This window comes from Chelonoidis abingdonii, chromosome 3 (assembly GCF_003597395.2).
Source record: "Chelonoidis abingdonii isolate Lonesome George chromosome 3, CheloAbing_2.0, whole genome shotgun sequence".
NCBI classification, from domain to species: Eukaryota; Metazoa; Chordata; order Testudines; family Testudinidae; genus Chelonoidis; species Chelonoidis abingdonii.
The window spans coordinates 210,910,064-210,921,858 of NC_133771.1; the positions used below are offsets into that span (position 1 = coordinate 210,910,064).

Consider the following 11,795-nt stretch of genomic DNA (forward strand, 5'->3'; position numbering starts at 1 on the left):
GTTTATACATACAGAGAACATGAAAAGGTGGAAGTATGCGTACCAACAGGAAGAGTCTAATCAATTGAGATGAGCTATCGTCAGCAGGAGAAAAAACTTTTGAAGTGATAATTAAGATGACCCATAGAAGGAGAACTTAACATAGGGAAATAGATTCAGTTAGTGTAATGACCCAACCATTCCCAGTCTCTGTTTAAGCTTGAGTTAATAGTATCTAACTTGCATATTAATTCGAGTTCAGCAGTCTGTCTTTGGAGTCTGTTCTTGAAGTTTTTTTGTTGCAAAATTGCCACCTTCAAGTCTGTCACTGAGTGGTTAGAGAGCCGAACAGTCTCTACGCAAAAGAATAAATGGACACAAATCTGACATCAGGAATCGTAGCATTCAAAAACCAGTGGGAGAACACTTCAACCTCTCTAATCGCTCAGTGACAGACTTCAAAGAGAGACTGCTGAACTCTAATTGACATGCAAATTAGATACAATTAACAAAGGCTTAAACAGAGACTGGGAATGGTTGGGTCATTACACTAATGTGTGTTCCATTCTGTGCATCCGAAGAAGTGAGCTGTAGCTCATGCTGAAATAAATTTGTTAGTCTCTAAGGTGCCATAAGTACTCCTGTTCTTTTTGCGGATACAGACTAACACTGCTGCTACTCTGAAACCTGAGCTGCAACAGCCATTCTATGACTTTTTTTAGTGTGCTAGCTCAAGCCCCACTATTCCAAGTCTATCCCCCTGGTCTGGGGGGCTCGCTCTCAGCTGCAGTGTAGCTATTCCCTAAGTTACAGTCCTGCAGTTCCCCAGCCAGTCATTCACCTAGGACTTTACAGTGGGAGAGCAGATGAATTGCATTGTATGCAGACAAGTAACCGTAGATGCTTCTTTATGAAAGGGAGTGAATGTCCTAATACTAAATGCCTTAGGCACGCAATACTCTTTGAGATTCTGGCATTTTGCAAAAGTAGGCTGTTGCATTTTCTATTTATTAGTGTCTTAAGTTGATTTTCAATGAATGGACATCAGAATTACTCCATTTAAGTGGTCCTCTGGTCATTATAGTGCAGACTCTCTCTCTACATACTTTTGTGATCTTTATTGTTATCGTATCTGGATTTTATTCTCACAACTCCCCTATGAGGTAGGAAAGCATTATTCAGTTTTTACAGATCAGGGAATGGAGGGGCAGACTAGATTAAATGGCTTGCTCAAGGCTGCACAAATTTTTCAGGTAAGGGTGCAAGAAGAACACATCTTAACTCGCCTTTTCAGAAATGGGTTTTCATCTACTCTATAGTACCATGAAGCAGGACCAGATGTCTTGGTGCTGGAACTGGGGGTGTGGGGGGTTCTGCAGCACCCCCTGCCTTAAAGTGGTTTCCATTATATACAGGGCTTATAGTTTGGTTCAGTGGCTCTCAGCACCCCCATTATAGAAATTGTTCCAGCGCCCCTTACCAGATAAGATTTATTTCCCGTCTTATAGGAAAACCCTGGTTAGTTTGCCTCATGTCCGTTTTTCAGCCTGTGAATCTTCCCAGCCTTGCCAGTTACGTAGTCACTTTCACCTGGGCAAAGTAGGTATTAAATGCATTAAGTTTGATCTGATGCTGTCCCTCCTCTGCCCCACACATAGGGTGACCAGACAGCAAATGAGAAAAATCAGGACGGGGATCGGGGGTAATAGGAGCCTATATAAGAGAGACCCCAAAATCGAGACTGTGCCTATAAAATCCGGACATCTGGTCACCCTACCCACACACGCCATGCCTCTTGCGCTGGTGTCAATGACTACCCAGCATGTAAGGCCCTGGAGAATCTGGCCAGTGTTCTCAAGACTCCCTGCTGTCCTGAATTACAGAGCATAGGCAAATCTTTAAATTTTGGGGGTTTGCACCAAAATTCTTTTATATTTTCCCTTGTTTTAAGGCCTTTATCTTGGAAACTTCAGGCCTTTCAAGGGTGCCAGGGTTCACCACGTGCAGCAGCTCCCTTCCTGTCCAAGGCCTCAAGATGGCAGACAGCCCTAAAGGAAGGTTAAAGCCAGAAGATGCTTCCTCTGTTCAATTTCTCCCCAGTCCTGCTTAGAGAGGAAATTTTGCTGCTTCTGTTCCAAGGATAGTCTCTCTCTCCTCCCTGGACAAAGGCATCCAACTTGGCTACCTCTGGCAGTAGTGTTCAGTACAGCTACAAACAGCATGGCTTCCCCTGTGTTCCTAACACAGCAGCACTTCCAGTGCGAGACTCCAGCAGGAACCAGCTGCTGGTTCCAGCCTTCAGCCAGGCCTTTATCACTGGGCCCAGCAACTCGTTCAGCCTTGGCCACACACTCTGGGCCCCGAGTCACCTCTTCAACCAGTCCCAGCACTGCGGCTTTTAATTGTTGTCCTTATTCTTTGTACAGTAGAACCTCAGTTACAAATTGATCAGTCAACCACACACCTCATTTGGAACCAGGAGTATGTAATCAGTCAGCAGCAGACACCTCAAAAGCAAATACAGTACAGTGTTAAATGTAAACTACTAAAAAAAAAAAGGCAGCATTTTTCTTCTGCACAGTAAAGTTTCAAAGTTGTATTAAGCCAATGTTCGGGTGTAAACTTTTGAAAGAACCACCAGTACGTTTTGTTCAAAGTTACAACCAACCTCCTTTCCCAAGGTGTTCGTAACTCTGAGGTTTTACTGTATATTGTTAATAAACAAGATTGATAAACAGTCGTGACTCTGACCTCATGCTGTTTTCTCTTTGGAGTGAAAACTTCCAGTATGTTGTTGTTGATTCCAACTAGGCCAGTGTTGGTGAGGAAAAAATCTGCAAGCATTTGCTTGAATTTAAGGAGACTAAGGCCCAGAAATGGGAGTTAGGTGCCTAAGTACTTTCTGAGAACCTGGGCCTGTTTTGGAGCTTTCCGGTACTGTTTTGTGTTCCCTTGCTGGGAACATCCTAGTAATTCAGTTTTTATTCACACCAGTCCTTGAGGAAGGAAAATCTGAATCTCTTACACTTGAGTACTTGTGTTGGAGATTGTACATTTTATAGGGGTTGGAACTCTGCATGACACAGCAAGGGAACAGACTTCCCAAAACCCTAACACAGTGCCAATTAAATGAACAAAACAAGGATTTGACCAGACTCTGCGTATAACCAATGGGATGAGCTGCCCATTTATGCAATAAAGTTTGGAAGGACCAAGTCACCAGAACAAAAAAGAACACAAAATTCAAAACTCTATTCTTGGGTTTTAGCCCACCCCCAAATAACTATATTTCTTTGCAGTGCAAGTAGTAATTGAGTGACTTGCACTTTCTTTATTTCTCTAGAGGAAATTCAAAGGTAGAAGAAGCCTGTGAAATGTACACCAGGGCTGCAAACTTGTTCAAGATCGCCAAAAACTGGAATGGTAAGTAGCTTGTTTAATTTTATAAGGTTAATTGTAGGGAAAGGCCTAAAGCTTGAGATTCATCTTGAAGATAAAGGCCATACACCAACTATACAGATACATTCTTAACTGTAAGAACAGTAGGACAATGGAACAGACGCCTCGGGAGGGTATGAAAGCTCCCTCCCGAGGTTTTTGAAAGGAGGTTTTTGAAAGGAGGCTGGATCTCTGTCTGTCTTGGATGATTTAGATGCTACAAATCCTGTATCTTGATTGGGGGTTAGACTAGATAACCCTTGTGGTCTCTTCTAACCCTATGGTTCTATAATGTGTTTGCTTGCACGTAGAATCAAAGCCTTGGTAGGGGGGAAAAATCTATGTATCAGGGAGAGCGAGGGGGCAACCTTTGTGTTTTACACTTCCACTTGTGCTTTTTATCTGCATATTTTGGATGTGGAGGGAGAAATGTCATAAGTTACCCAGAACCAGCAAAATTAGCAAAAATTTAAGAACGGAAACCTTTATACCCAGCTGAATGCTTGCATAATTGATTAAGAACATTTCTAACAGCTTAGTGACCTGTGAATGCTCAAGCGTCCTGTTGCAAATTATCAAAGTACAGTTCTACTTGGTAGGGGTATTTCCAGGAGAATAGTGACTATGGCAGTCTAATTTCTGTACACCATCAAGCCCCCATAGCTTTCTTTGGAATTAATTAAATGTCAGGAGCGGGGAAAGGGAGGTGACCGAAATACTTACAATGTTGAGTTAACTAGCTTGTGTCCAAGTTCACATTATGATTTTAAAATAATTGAAGCTAGTTGCCTACAAAGAAGTTGCTCAAGAGGTGCTTCCCTGGGGTCCTTGATTTGCTTTTAAGTCTTGTAGAATACACTCTTCCTGAGGCCAGAAACTTTAAGGTTATCTAATATTCTGGGTGAGCTATAAATCAGAGGCACACAAGGAGAATAGCTGTTCCCTGCTATGCTATGGGGAAAATAGTAGCACTGTAAAAGTGGAATAGTTATTGCTAGCTCTGTGTCGGAAATGCTGTCCCATATTTGGTGGCTGTGGGAAATGTTGATGCAAATATAAATTTCCCAAGATAAATGTGAACGTCCTATGCACGGAATAATCATGGGATTTGAGACATTGGTATCTCTTAGCAGGCTTTTGCAAAAAAGGAATGAAAACTCTGTTCACAAGGGGCAAAATATTACCAGTTTTTCTTTAACAAATGGGAGATGAGGAACTGAAAAAATTGTTTTCCTCTTCCTGAACTTTTTATCTGTGTCTCTGTAAATCATGCTTGGATGTGCCATCAGCACAGCAAGAGGGAAACTTTCAAAACAAATATGAGGGGCCCAAGTCCCAGTGAAAGTCAGTGGGAGCAGGATGCCTAGCTGTGCCTTGTGTTTTTGACAATCTCCTGCTAAATGCGCATACACCACTGAGTAGCACAGTCTGAACGTGTGAATTGGTCAGTATTAGGCTAGGGTAGAAATAGTAACAGAAACATAGTCCTGGGGGAATTCTATACCACTGCACATGTGAAGAATTTGTCCCCTGCAGATTTCCTTGCTTCCTCACAGAAACATGACTTTCTGACAGAGAAGCAAAGGGAAGCCCCAAGAGTGGTCATGCGACCCTTCCCAGCAGTATGTTTCAGGTGCCCAGGGCAGCTGGCAGAGAGAGAGATCACTGTGGGGCGGGACTGGGGAAGACCCGGCTGGTGGCTTCTACCCTGTGCCAGGCTCAGCTGCTAATCCCGGCTGGGCTGGGTAGGATGGGACTTCTTCCCTTGCATGGCATCCGGGTCCAGGTCAGACACACCCCCAAATTTCCCTGCCAGATGCAGGAAGCTCTGTGAACTCCAGCCCGCTGCCACTTCTTGCACCCATTGCTCCTCAGCTGCAGGGGGAGGGATCCCTGTACAGGGAGCTGCTCCCCCATCTGCCCAACCCCCATGCACTCAGAACCCCTCCACTTCCCCTGTACCTGGACCACCCTGACAAGTCACCCGCCCCTGGATCCCCACTCCACTGAGGCCCAACCAGCTGCACCTGGATCCCCTCCCCACTGAGCCCATTTCCCCCAGCATCTGGACCCTCTACTGAGCTCCCAACACCTAGACCCCCTGCTGAGCTCTATTTCCCCCTCCTCCCCCCCCACACACACCCAGACCTGCCCTGCTAAGCCCCAACCACCTTCACCTGGACCCCCCTGCAGAGTCCCATTACCATTGCCCTTGTGCATCCAGCCCCCACCCTCCCTGGAACCCCCACTGAGCCACCCACACCCGGATTGCCCCACACAGAACCCTCTCAACCCACACCTGGATCCATCCACACTTGGATCCTGCCTTGCTGAGCTTGTCTGCCTGCATCTCGTGCACTTGGCATGGAGGGACAGGGCCCTGGGGTGTTTCTGGGCAGGCCCAGTCCTTGCGCTGTGTCAGAGTTGGGTGCAGCCTCACCACTGAGTCTGTCTCTCAAGGGGGGAGCTGCACAGTGATCTCCCACATCTGTGCAGCCAGTGGCCTGTACTCCCCAATGCCATGCTGGAGCCTCCACAATTATTTGACAAATAAAATTTGCAGAATTTTTAAAATACTGTGTGAAGAATTCGTATTTTTTTATGCAGAATTTTTAATTTTTCGATGCAGACTGCCATCGGGAGTAAGAAGCAGTGATTTTATTGCTTCATTTGCCATCAAGTTGCAGGAACTAAAAATTTCAAAAAGGGATAGGTCTCAGCCTCCCTTTTCTCAGGTGCTGTTTCCATGTGCAGTTTGACACCCACAGAATTAATTGCAGTAGCAAGTCAAAGTACATCTATATGATCCCACCTCTGACTACCTAATTGCACCTACAAATCCAGTAGAGGTGAAGTATTCAGAGTTGAGTACACCATCTAATTTCAGACATAAAAGTGAGGGTATAGATTTTGCATATACAAATTGAAGCTGCAGAAGGAAAGCTGTCTCTTTGAAAATGTGACCTTAAATTTTCAGTGGGCCTCCTACGCTGAATGTTCCTCTTTCTGTGCATGGAAGAAAACATTTGGGGTAGTTTTGTGGTGATCTGATTTTTGCTTACAAATACAGGGGTTTTTTTTGTTTGTTTGCACATCAGGTTGCACAGTCAAAAATTATAATTTTGTAGGTCCATTGAATTGTGGCCATATGTGTTCTTAACACCATGATTTTGCACACTTAAGGATAGCAGTTCTCCAGAAATCACAAGCATGTGTATCCGAGAGCTTGATTTGGTCACTGGAATTCATGTGCCTTTTCTTCCACTTGCACAGTTGCCATATCAATTAAAGTGAAGAACTTTAATTGATATGGCAACTATGCAAGTGGAAGAAAAGGCACATCTTCAGGTAGCGGGAAGCAATACATGCTCATCTTTTTACTGTCGGCACGTCCATATATTCATGTTTATTAAATGATACTGGAAATATTAATCTTTCTTGATTTATTTCTTTCCTAGCTGCAGGAAATGCATTTTGTCAGGCAGCCAAGCTCCATATGCAACTACAGAGTAAACATGATGCAGCCATCGGTTTTGTGGATGCTGGGAATGCTTACAAAAAGGCAGATCCACCAGGTAAGGCAAATGAAATACTGTACAGGACTATATAAATCCTGTTAGTTGTGTAGCAGCTGGCAGGCTGTCTGGCTTCCTTTTGTAAGCCAGGTATTTGGTTTAAGATCTTCAGTGTAGTTTTATAGAAAACACTTTAAGCATGGTCTTGGAGTGTGAGCATTTCATAGAGAGGCAAGAAATAGTTTGCTTAAGGCCTGTTTCCTCATTCATGTTCTGCAACTAATGCTACATTTATCGTGTCTGTATTGGGTTGAAGCAATCTGATTCAATTACCCATTTGTCTGTTTTGGGATTTACAGGTCTAAAGAAGTAGTTCTTTGTCTCTGTCGATGTCAGTTGTGAACCAGATTGTGTTCTGTTTATACCTGTATACATCTGGAGTGAATCCAATAGCTTCAACAGAATTACTCTGGATTTACCCTGGTGTAACTGAGAGCAGAATTTGGACCCTTGTCTGTTTCTCAGCCAGTAGGATTTAGAATTGTGGTAGACAGCATGAAAGATGCTTCGTATTAAGTAACAGTGAGCCCCTCTGACTTCCTATGGAAACATCATTGACAGATTCGAGTAAGGAGACTTGTTCAGCTTTCTGTCTGGACTTTCCAATGGAGGGAGGGCAAGTGAAAGGGGAAAGATCGCAAAACTCTCTTAGGGATAGAAAAGACACCAGCTCATGGGCAAAGATGTGTTCATGTTGTGTCCTTTGTCTCTCACAGCCTTAAGAATATGGGGATACCACGTGGACACAATTGGATTTCAAATAACGAACACCCATGCCTTGAATACTGCGTGCAGTTCTGGTCACTCCAGCTCTAAAATGATATATTAGAATTGGAAAAGGTCCAGAGAAGGGCAACAAAAATGAGTAGGGGGATGGAACAGCTTTCATCTGACAAGAGATTATCAAGACTGAGACTGTTCATCTAAAAAATAGTCAAGTAAGGGGGGATATGACAGAGGTCTATAAAATCATAAAGGGTGTAACAATCGTGAATCTGAAAGTGGTGTTTACCCCCTCACATAACACAAATACCGGGGTCACCCAATATAATTAATGGGCAGCAGGTTTAAAACAAACATAAGGAAGGACTTCTTCACACAATGTGCAGTCAACCTGTGGAACTCATTGCTGGGGGATGTTGTGAAGGCGAAAACTATAATGGGGTTCATAAAAGAATTAGAAAAATTCTTGGAGGATAGGTCCATCAATGGCTCTGACTGTGGAAGCTGGGAGAGGACAACGGGATGGATCACTTGCTAATTGCCCTGTTCTTTTCAGTCCATCAGAAGCATCTAGTCACTGTCAGGATACTGGATACTGGTCTAGTTTGACTGTTGGTCTGATCCAATATGGCTGTGCTTATGCTCTTATGAGTATTGACAGAGTTCCTGTGTATTCACTAAGTATTTGAGTATACTAAAAGCTTGCTTCTTCTGGACAACATTTTCAAAAGCAAATAAAGAGACTGGGCATCCAGTTTTTTGCACATGCTAGTTTTTGAATTTGTAACTTTTCAAAGCCAAAATTTTGCTCTGGGAAAAATCAGTTTGTACATAGGATGTACATTTCTCCAAGGAATTTGGTATTGTATGTTTTTACTAGACTTGCCAATACAAATGCACTTTTAGCTCACACATCTCAGAGGTTTTTGTACGTGTAGCACTTGGGGCATTAAAATGTATGTCTGCAGTTTCAGAGCCTGGATAGCTGGTTGTTTGAGGAGCTGGCTATTTAGGTTTCTGGTCAGAACAGACGCACAGCAGAAATACTGCTTTGCCTTGGTGAAAGCTGAACTGTTGAACAATGTCTGGATGTCTCAGCTGACTTTATTTTTCATTGTTTTTCCTGAATGCTTCCGCTACAGAGGCTATAAACTGCTTAAATGCAGCCATCGATATTTACACAGACCTGGTAAGAAATTGTATTGCCTTGAGGAGTTGGGGTTGGTATCCCAATGTGTGGCAACTTAGATTAATGCCTCTTTATTTAAACAAGTTTTAATAAATCATTGTTGTAATAAATGCCACAGGTACTTGAAGGAGAGAGGGGAAAAAAACCATATTTTTTTTTTTTTTAACCTGTCCATCCTAGGGCCGTTTTACTATTGCTGCCAAGCATCACATCACCATTGCAGAGATTTATGAGACTGAACTGGTAGATATTGAAAAGGTAAGCTGATTAAACTGTTAGAACTTTTCATTGAAATTGTACATTTGAATGTGCTATCAGAACTGCATATGATTATGAAACTTCACTCTTCTGGCCTAGGGAACTTCATGAATCAGGCTCTTCCTGGAACTTGAAGTCTCTAGGCTTGTTTCTGATCTTGCTGATGTGGGTATATGTCAGGAGTAACGTGTGTGAAGTTAGCGTAGTTAAACTTGGTGTGAGTGATAGCAGGATCAAGCCTCAGTGATGAATTGTTTGGTCTTTGCCTTTGATGTGCCTCTTTCTCCCCCTCTCTTCCATGTTTGTATGTTACCTCTTCCTTTTCTTATGATCATCAGTGGAAGCTTGATTCTCATATGGAGGCCTGAAGCAGATGTACTGAGCAAGTCACATTTAGGGAAGGGATAGCTGAATGTTTTGAGCATTGGCCTGCTAAACCCAGGGTTGTGAGTTCAATCCTTGAGAGAACCATTTAGGGATTCGGGGATTTAGTTGGGACTTGGTCCTGCTTTGAGCAGGGGCTTGGACTAGATGATCTCTTGAGGTCCCTTCCAACCCTGATATTCTATGATTCTAGATTTATGCAAGTGCTCTTGAAATATTTCAGACCTGATGAGGATGATGCACTGTCAGTCAGTTTAAAAGTGTTTGTGAAAGACTGACAGGAAAGTGTGAATTCCACAGAAGTTGTTTTTATGATACAGCTCTTTTTGGGAAGGGAGGGGAGACAATCAAGCTACACACATTTAATATGATTTGCCAAATCATTGCAGAAGTGTGATAGGATGTCTATGGTGCCTGCAGCCTTGCATGCTAAGCATGTCAGAGCTAACAGACTTGGATGAGAGACTCTTTCCCTTTACCCTACAAGGAAAGTGCGGTTTGTCATGAGAAGTGATATTTTTTAGGGAGTCCACTCGATATTTGTCTTTCCTCTAAGGCCATGTGTGCACTACCAACTTTGGTTGACCCAAGTTATGTTGGCATTAAGCTATTGTTAGAATATTGCTTGTGCTTGTGCATACTTGGCTCCTTGTGTCGATGATGCATGTACTCACCAGGAGTGCTTTTGCCGATGCATGATGTTGTGCACCATGGGTAGGAGTCCCAGTGTGTAACCCGCCACTATTTTTGGGAAGTTTTGGCAATGCATGATGGGGCCTAAACGAGTCGTGCAGGGGTGACTGGGATCAAGGGGTCAGCTTCTCAGTGTGCAACTGTCTCCATCCCGTAATGTCATTTATATCCCATAATTTTTGCTCCTTTTTTCAAAATCCCACGAACCTACATGGCTCTCCTTGCTATCCACCATGTCTGACTGAAACATGGAAGCCTGCACAGCTCTGCACTGTTGCTGTAAGCACTGCAAGCACGGGACACACAATCCAGAGCTGCAAGAATAACCAAATCAATGAGGAACGTGATGATTCCTTGTAGGACAGACTGCTATGAGATATAGTGAGCACCAGTGCAAGGTTGTTGGCATTCATGGAGCAGCTGGAAATGGTGGCGTGCTGCTTCTGGACACGAGAACTTACTGGTGGAGATTGCTTTGTAATGCAGGCTTGGAATGATAAACAGTGGCTGCAGAACTTTTGGATGTGCAAGGCCACATTCCCAGATCTGTGAGCCAAGCTCGCCCCAGAGCTCCAGTGCATGGACCCCAAAGTGAGAGTGGCACTGACAGTGGGGAAATGAGTGATCGCACCATGGAAACAGTGGGAAATCAGTTTGGACTGGGAAAACCCACTGCAGGGGCCATTGTCGTGCAAGTGACTGTAATGCAAGCCTCAGTTCAGGGCCATTAATCTCCTCCTGCTGCACAGGACTGTGACTCTTGGCGATGTGCAGGACATAATGCGTGGATTTGCAACAATGGGGTTCCTGAACTGTGGTGGAGCAATAAACAGCCCTCTCATATCCCTCTTTTGGCACCAGACCACCTTGCCATAGAGCGCATCAACAGAAGGGCTACTTTTGTGTGGTTATGCAAACATTGGTGGATCACTGGGGATGCTTGACTGATATCAGTGTGAACTGGTCAGGGAAGGTGCATGACACTCACATCTTCAAGAACACAGGACTTTTTAGAAAGCTATAAGGAGGGACTTTTTTTCCTGACTGGCAGATAACCATTGGCAACGTTGAAATGCCAGTAGTGATCCTGGGGGACCTAGCCTACCCCTTGCTCAGGTGGCTCATGAATAACGCTACGATTATGTCAGAGGTCATGGAAGTCACAGAATCCATGACTTCCAGAGACCGCCGTGACATTTTGTGCCCCAGGGACAGCAGGCAGCCCCGCAGCTCTCAGCCACTGCTGGCAGCGGGCCCTCAGCAGCTCCTAGCCCTGGGCAGCAAGGGGCCCCTGAGCGCCCAGCCCCCGTGGATGGTGGGGTTCCCTGGAGCTCCTGCAAGCTGCAGGAGCCTCCCTGCCTCTGCCCAGCCATGGTGGGCCGAGCAGGGACCCCCGAGCCCCCAGTCGCTGCGGGTGCTGGACCCTCCTCTATTCCCATTGTGTCAGGGATATTTTTAGTAAAAATCAAAGATGGGTCATAGGCAATAAAGCCTGTCCGTGATTTTTACTAAAAATATCCCTGACAAAATCTGAGCCTTCCTCATGAAGCCATACC

The 11,795-nt window shown here is 44.3% G+C and overlaps 1 protein-coding gene across 2 annotated transcripts in view; it reads left to right on the top strand.

Moving 5' to 3' along the window:
- Positions 1 to 11,795, top strand: part of NAPB (NSF attachment protein beta) — a 34,650-nt gene that overhangs the window by 14,086 nt on the left and 8,769 nt on the right. Inside the window, exons 2-5 of one of the 2 annotated variants that reach the window (XM_032795859.2) lie at positions 3,323 to 3,402; positions 6,876 to 6,992; positions 8,858 to 8,904; positions 9,085 to 9,162. In XM_032795859.2, coding sequence (XP_032651750.1) covers positions 3,354 to 3,402; positions 6,876 to 6,992; positions 8,858 to 8,904; positions 9,085 to 9,162 — 291 coding nt within the window. In that variant the 5' untranslated portion in view covers positions 3,323 to 3,353. Of the gene's footprint in view, positions 1 to 3,321; positions 3,403 to 6,875; positions 6,993 to 8,857; positions 8,905 to 9,084; positions 9,163 to 11,795 lie in introns of those variants that run through there. The other variant, XM_032795860.1, reaches the window with a different exon arrangement.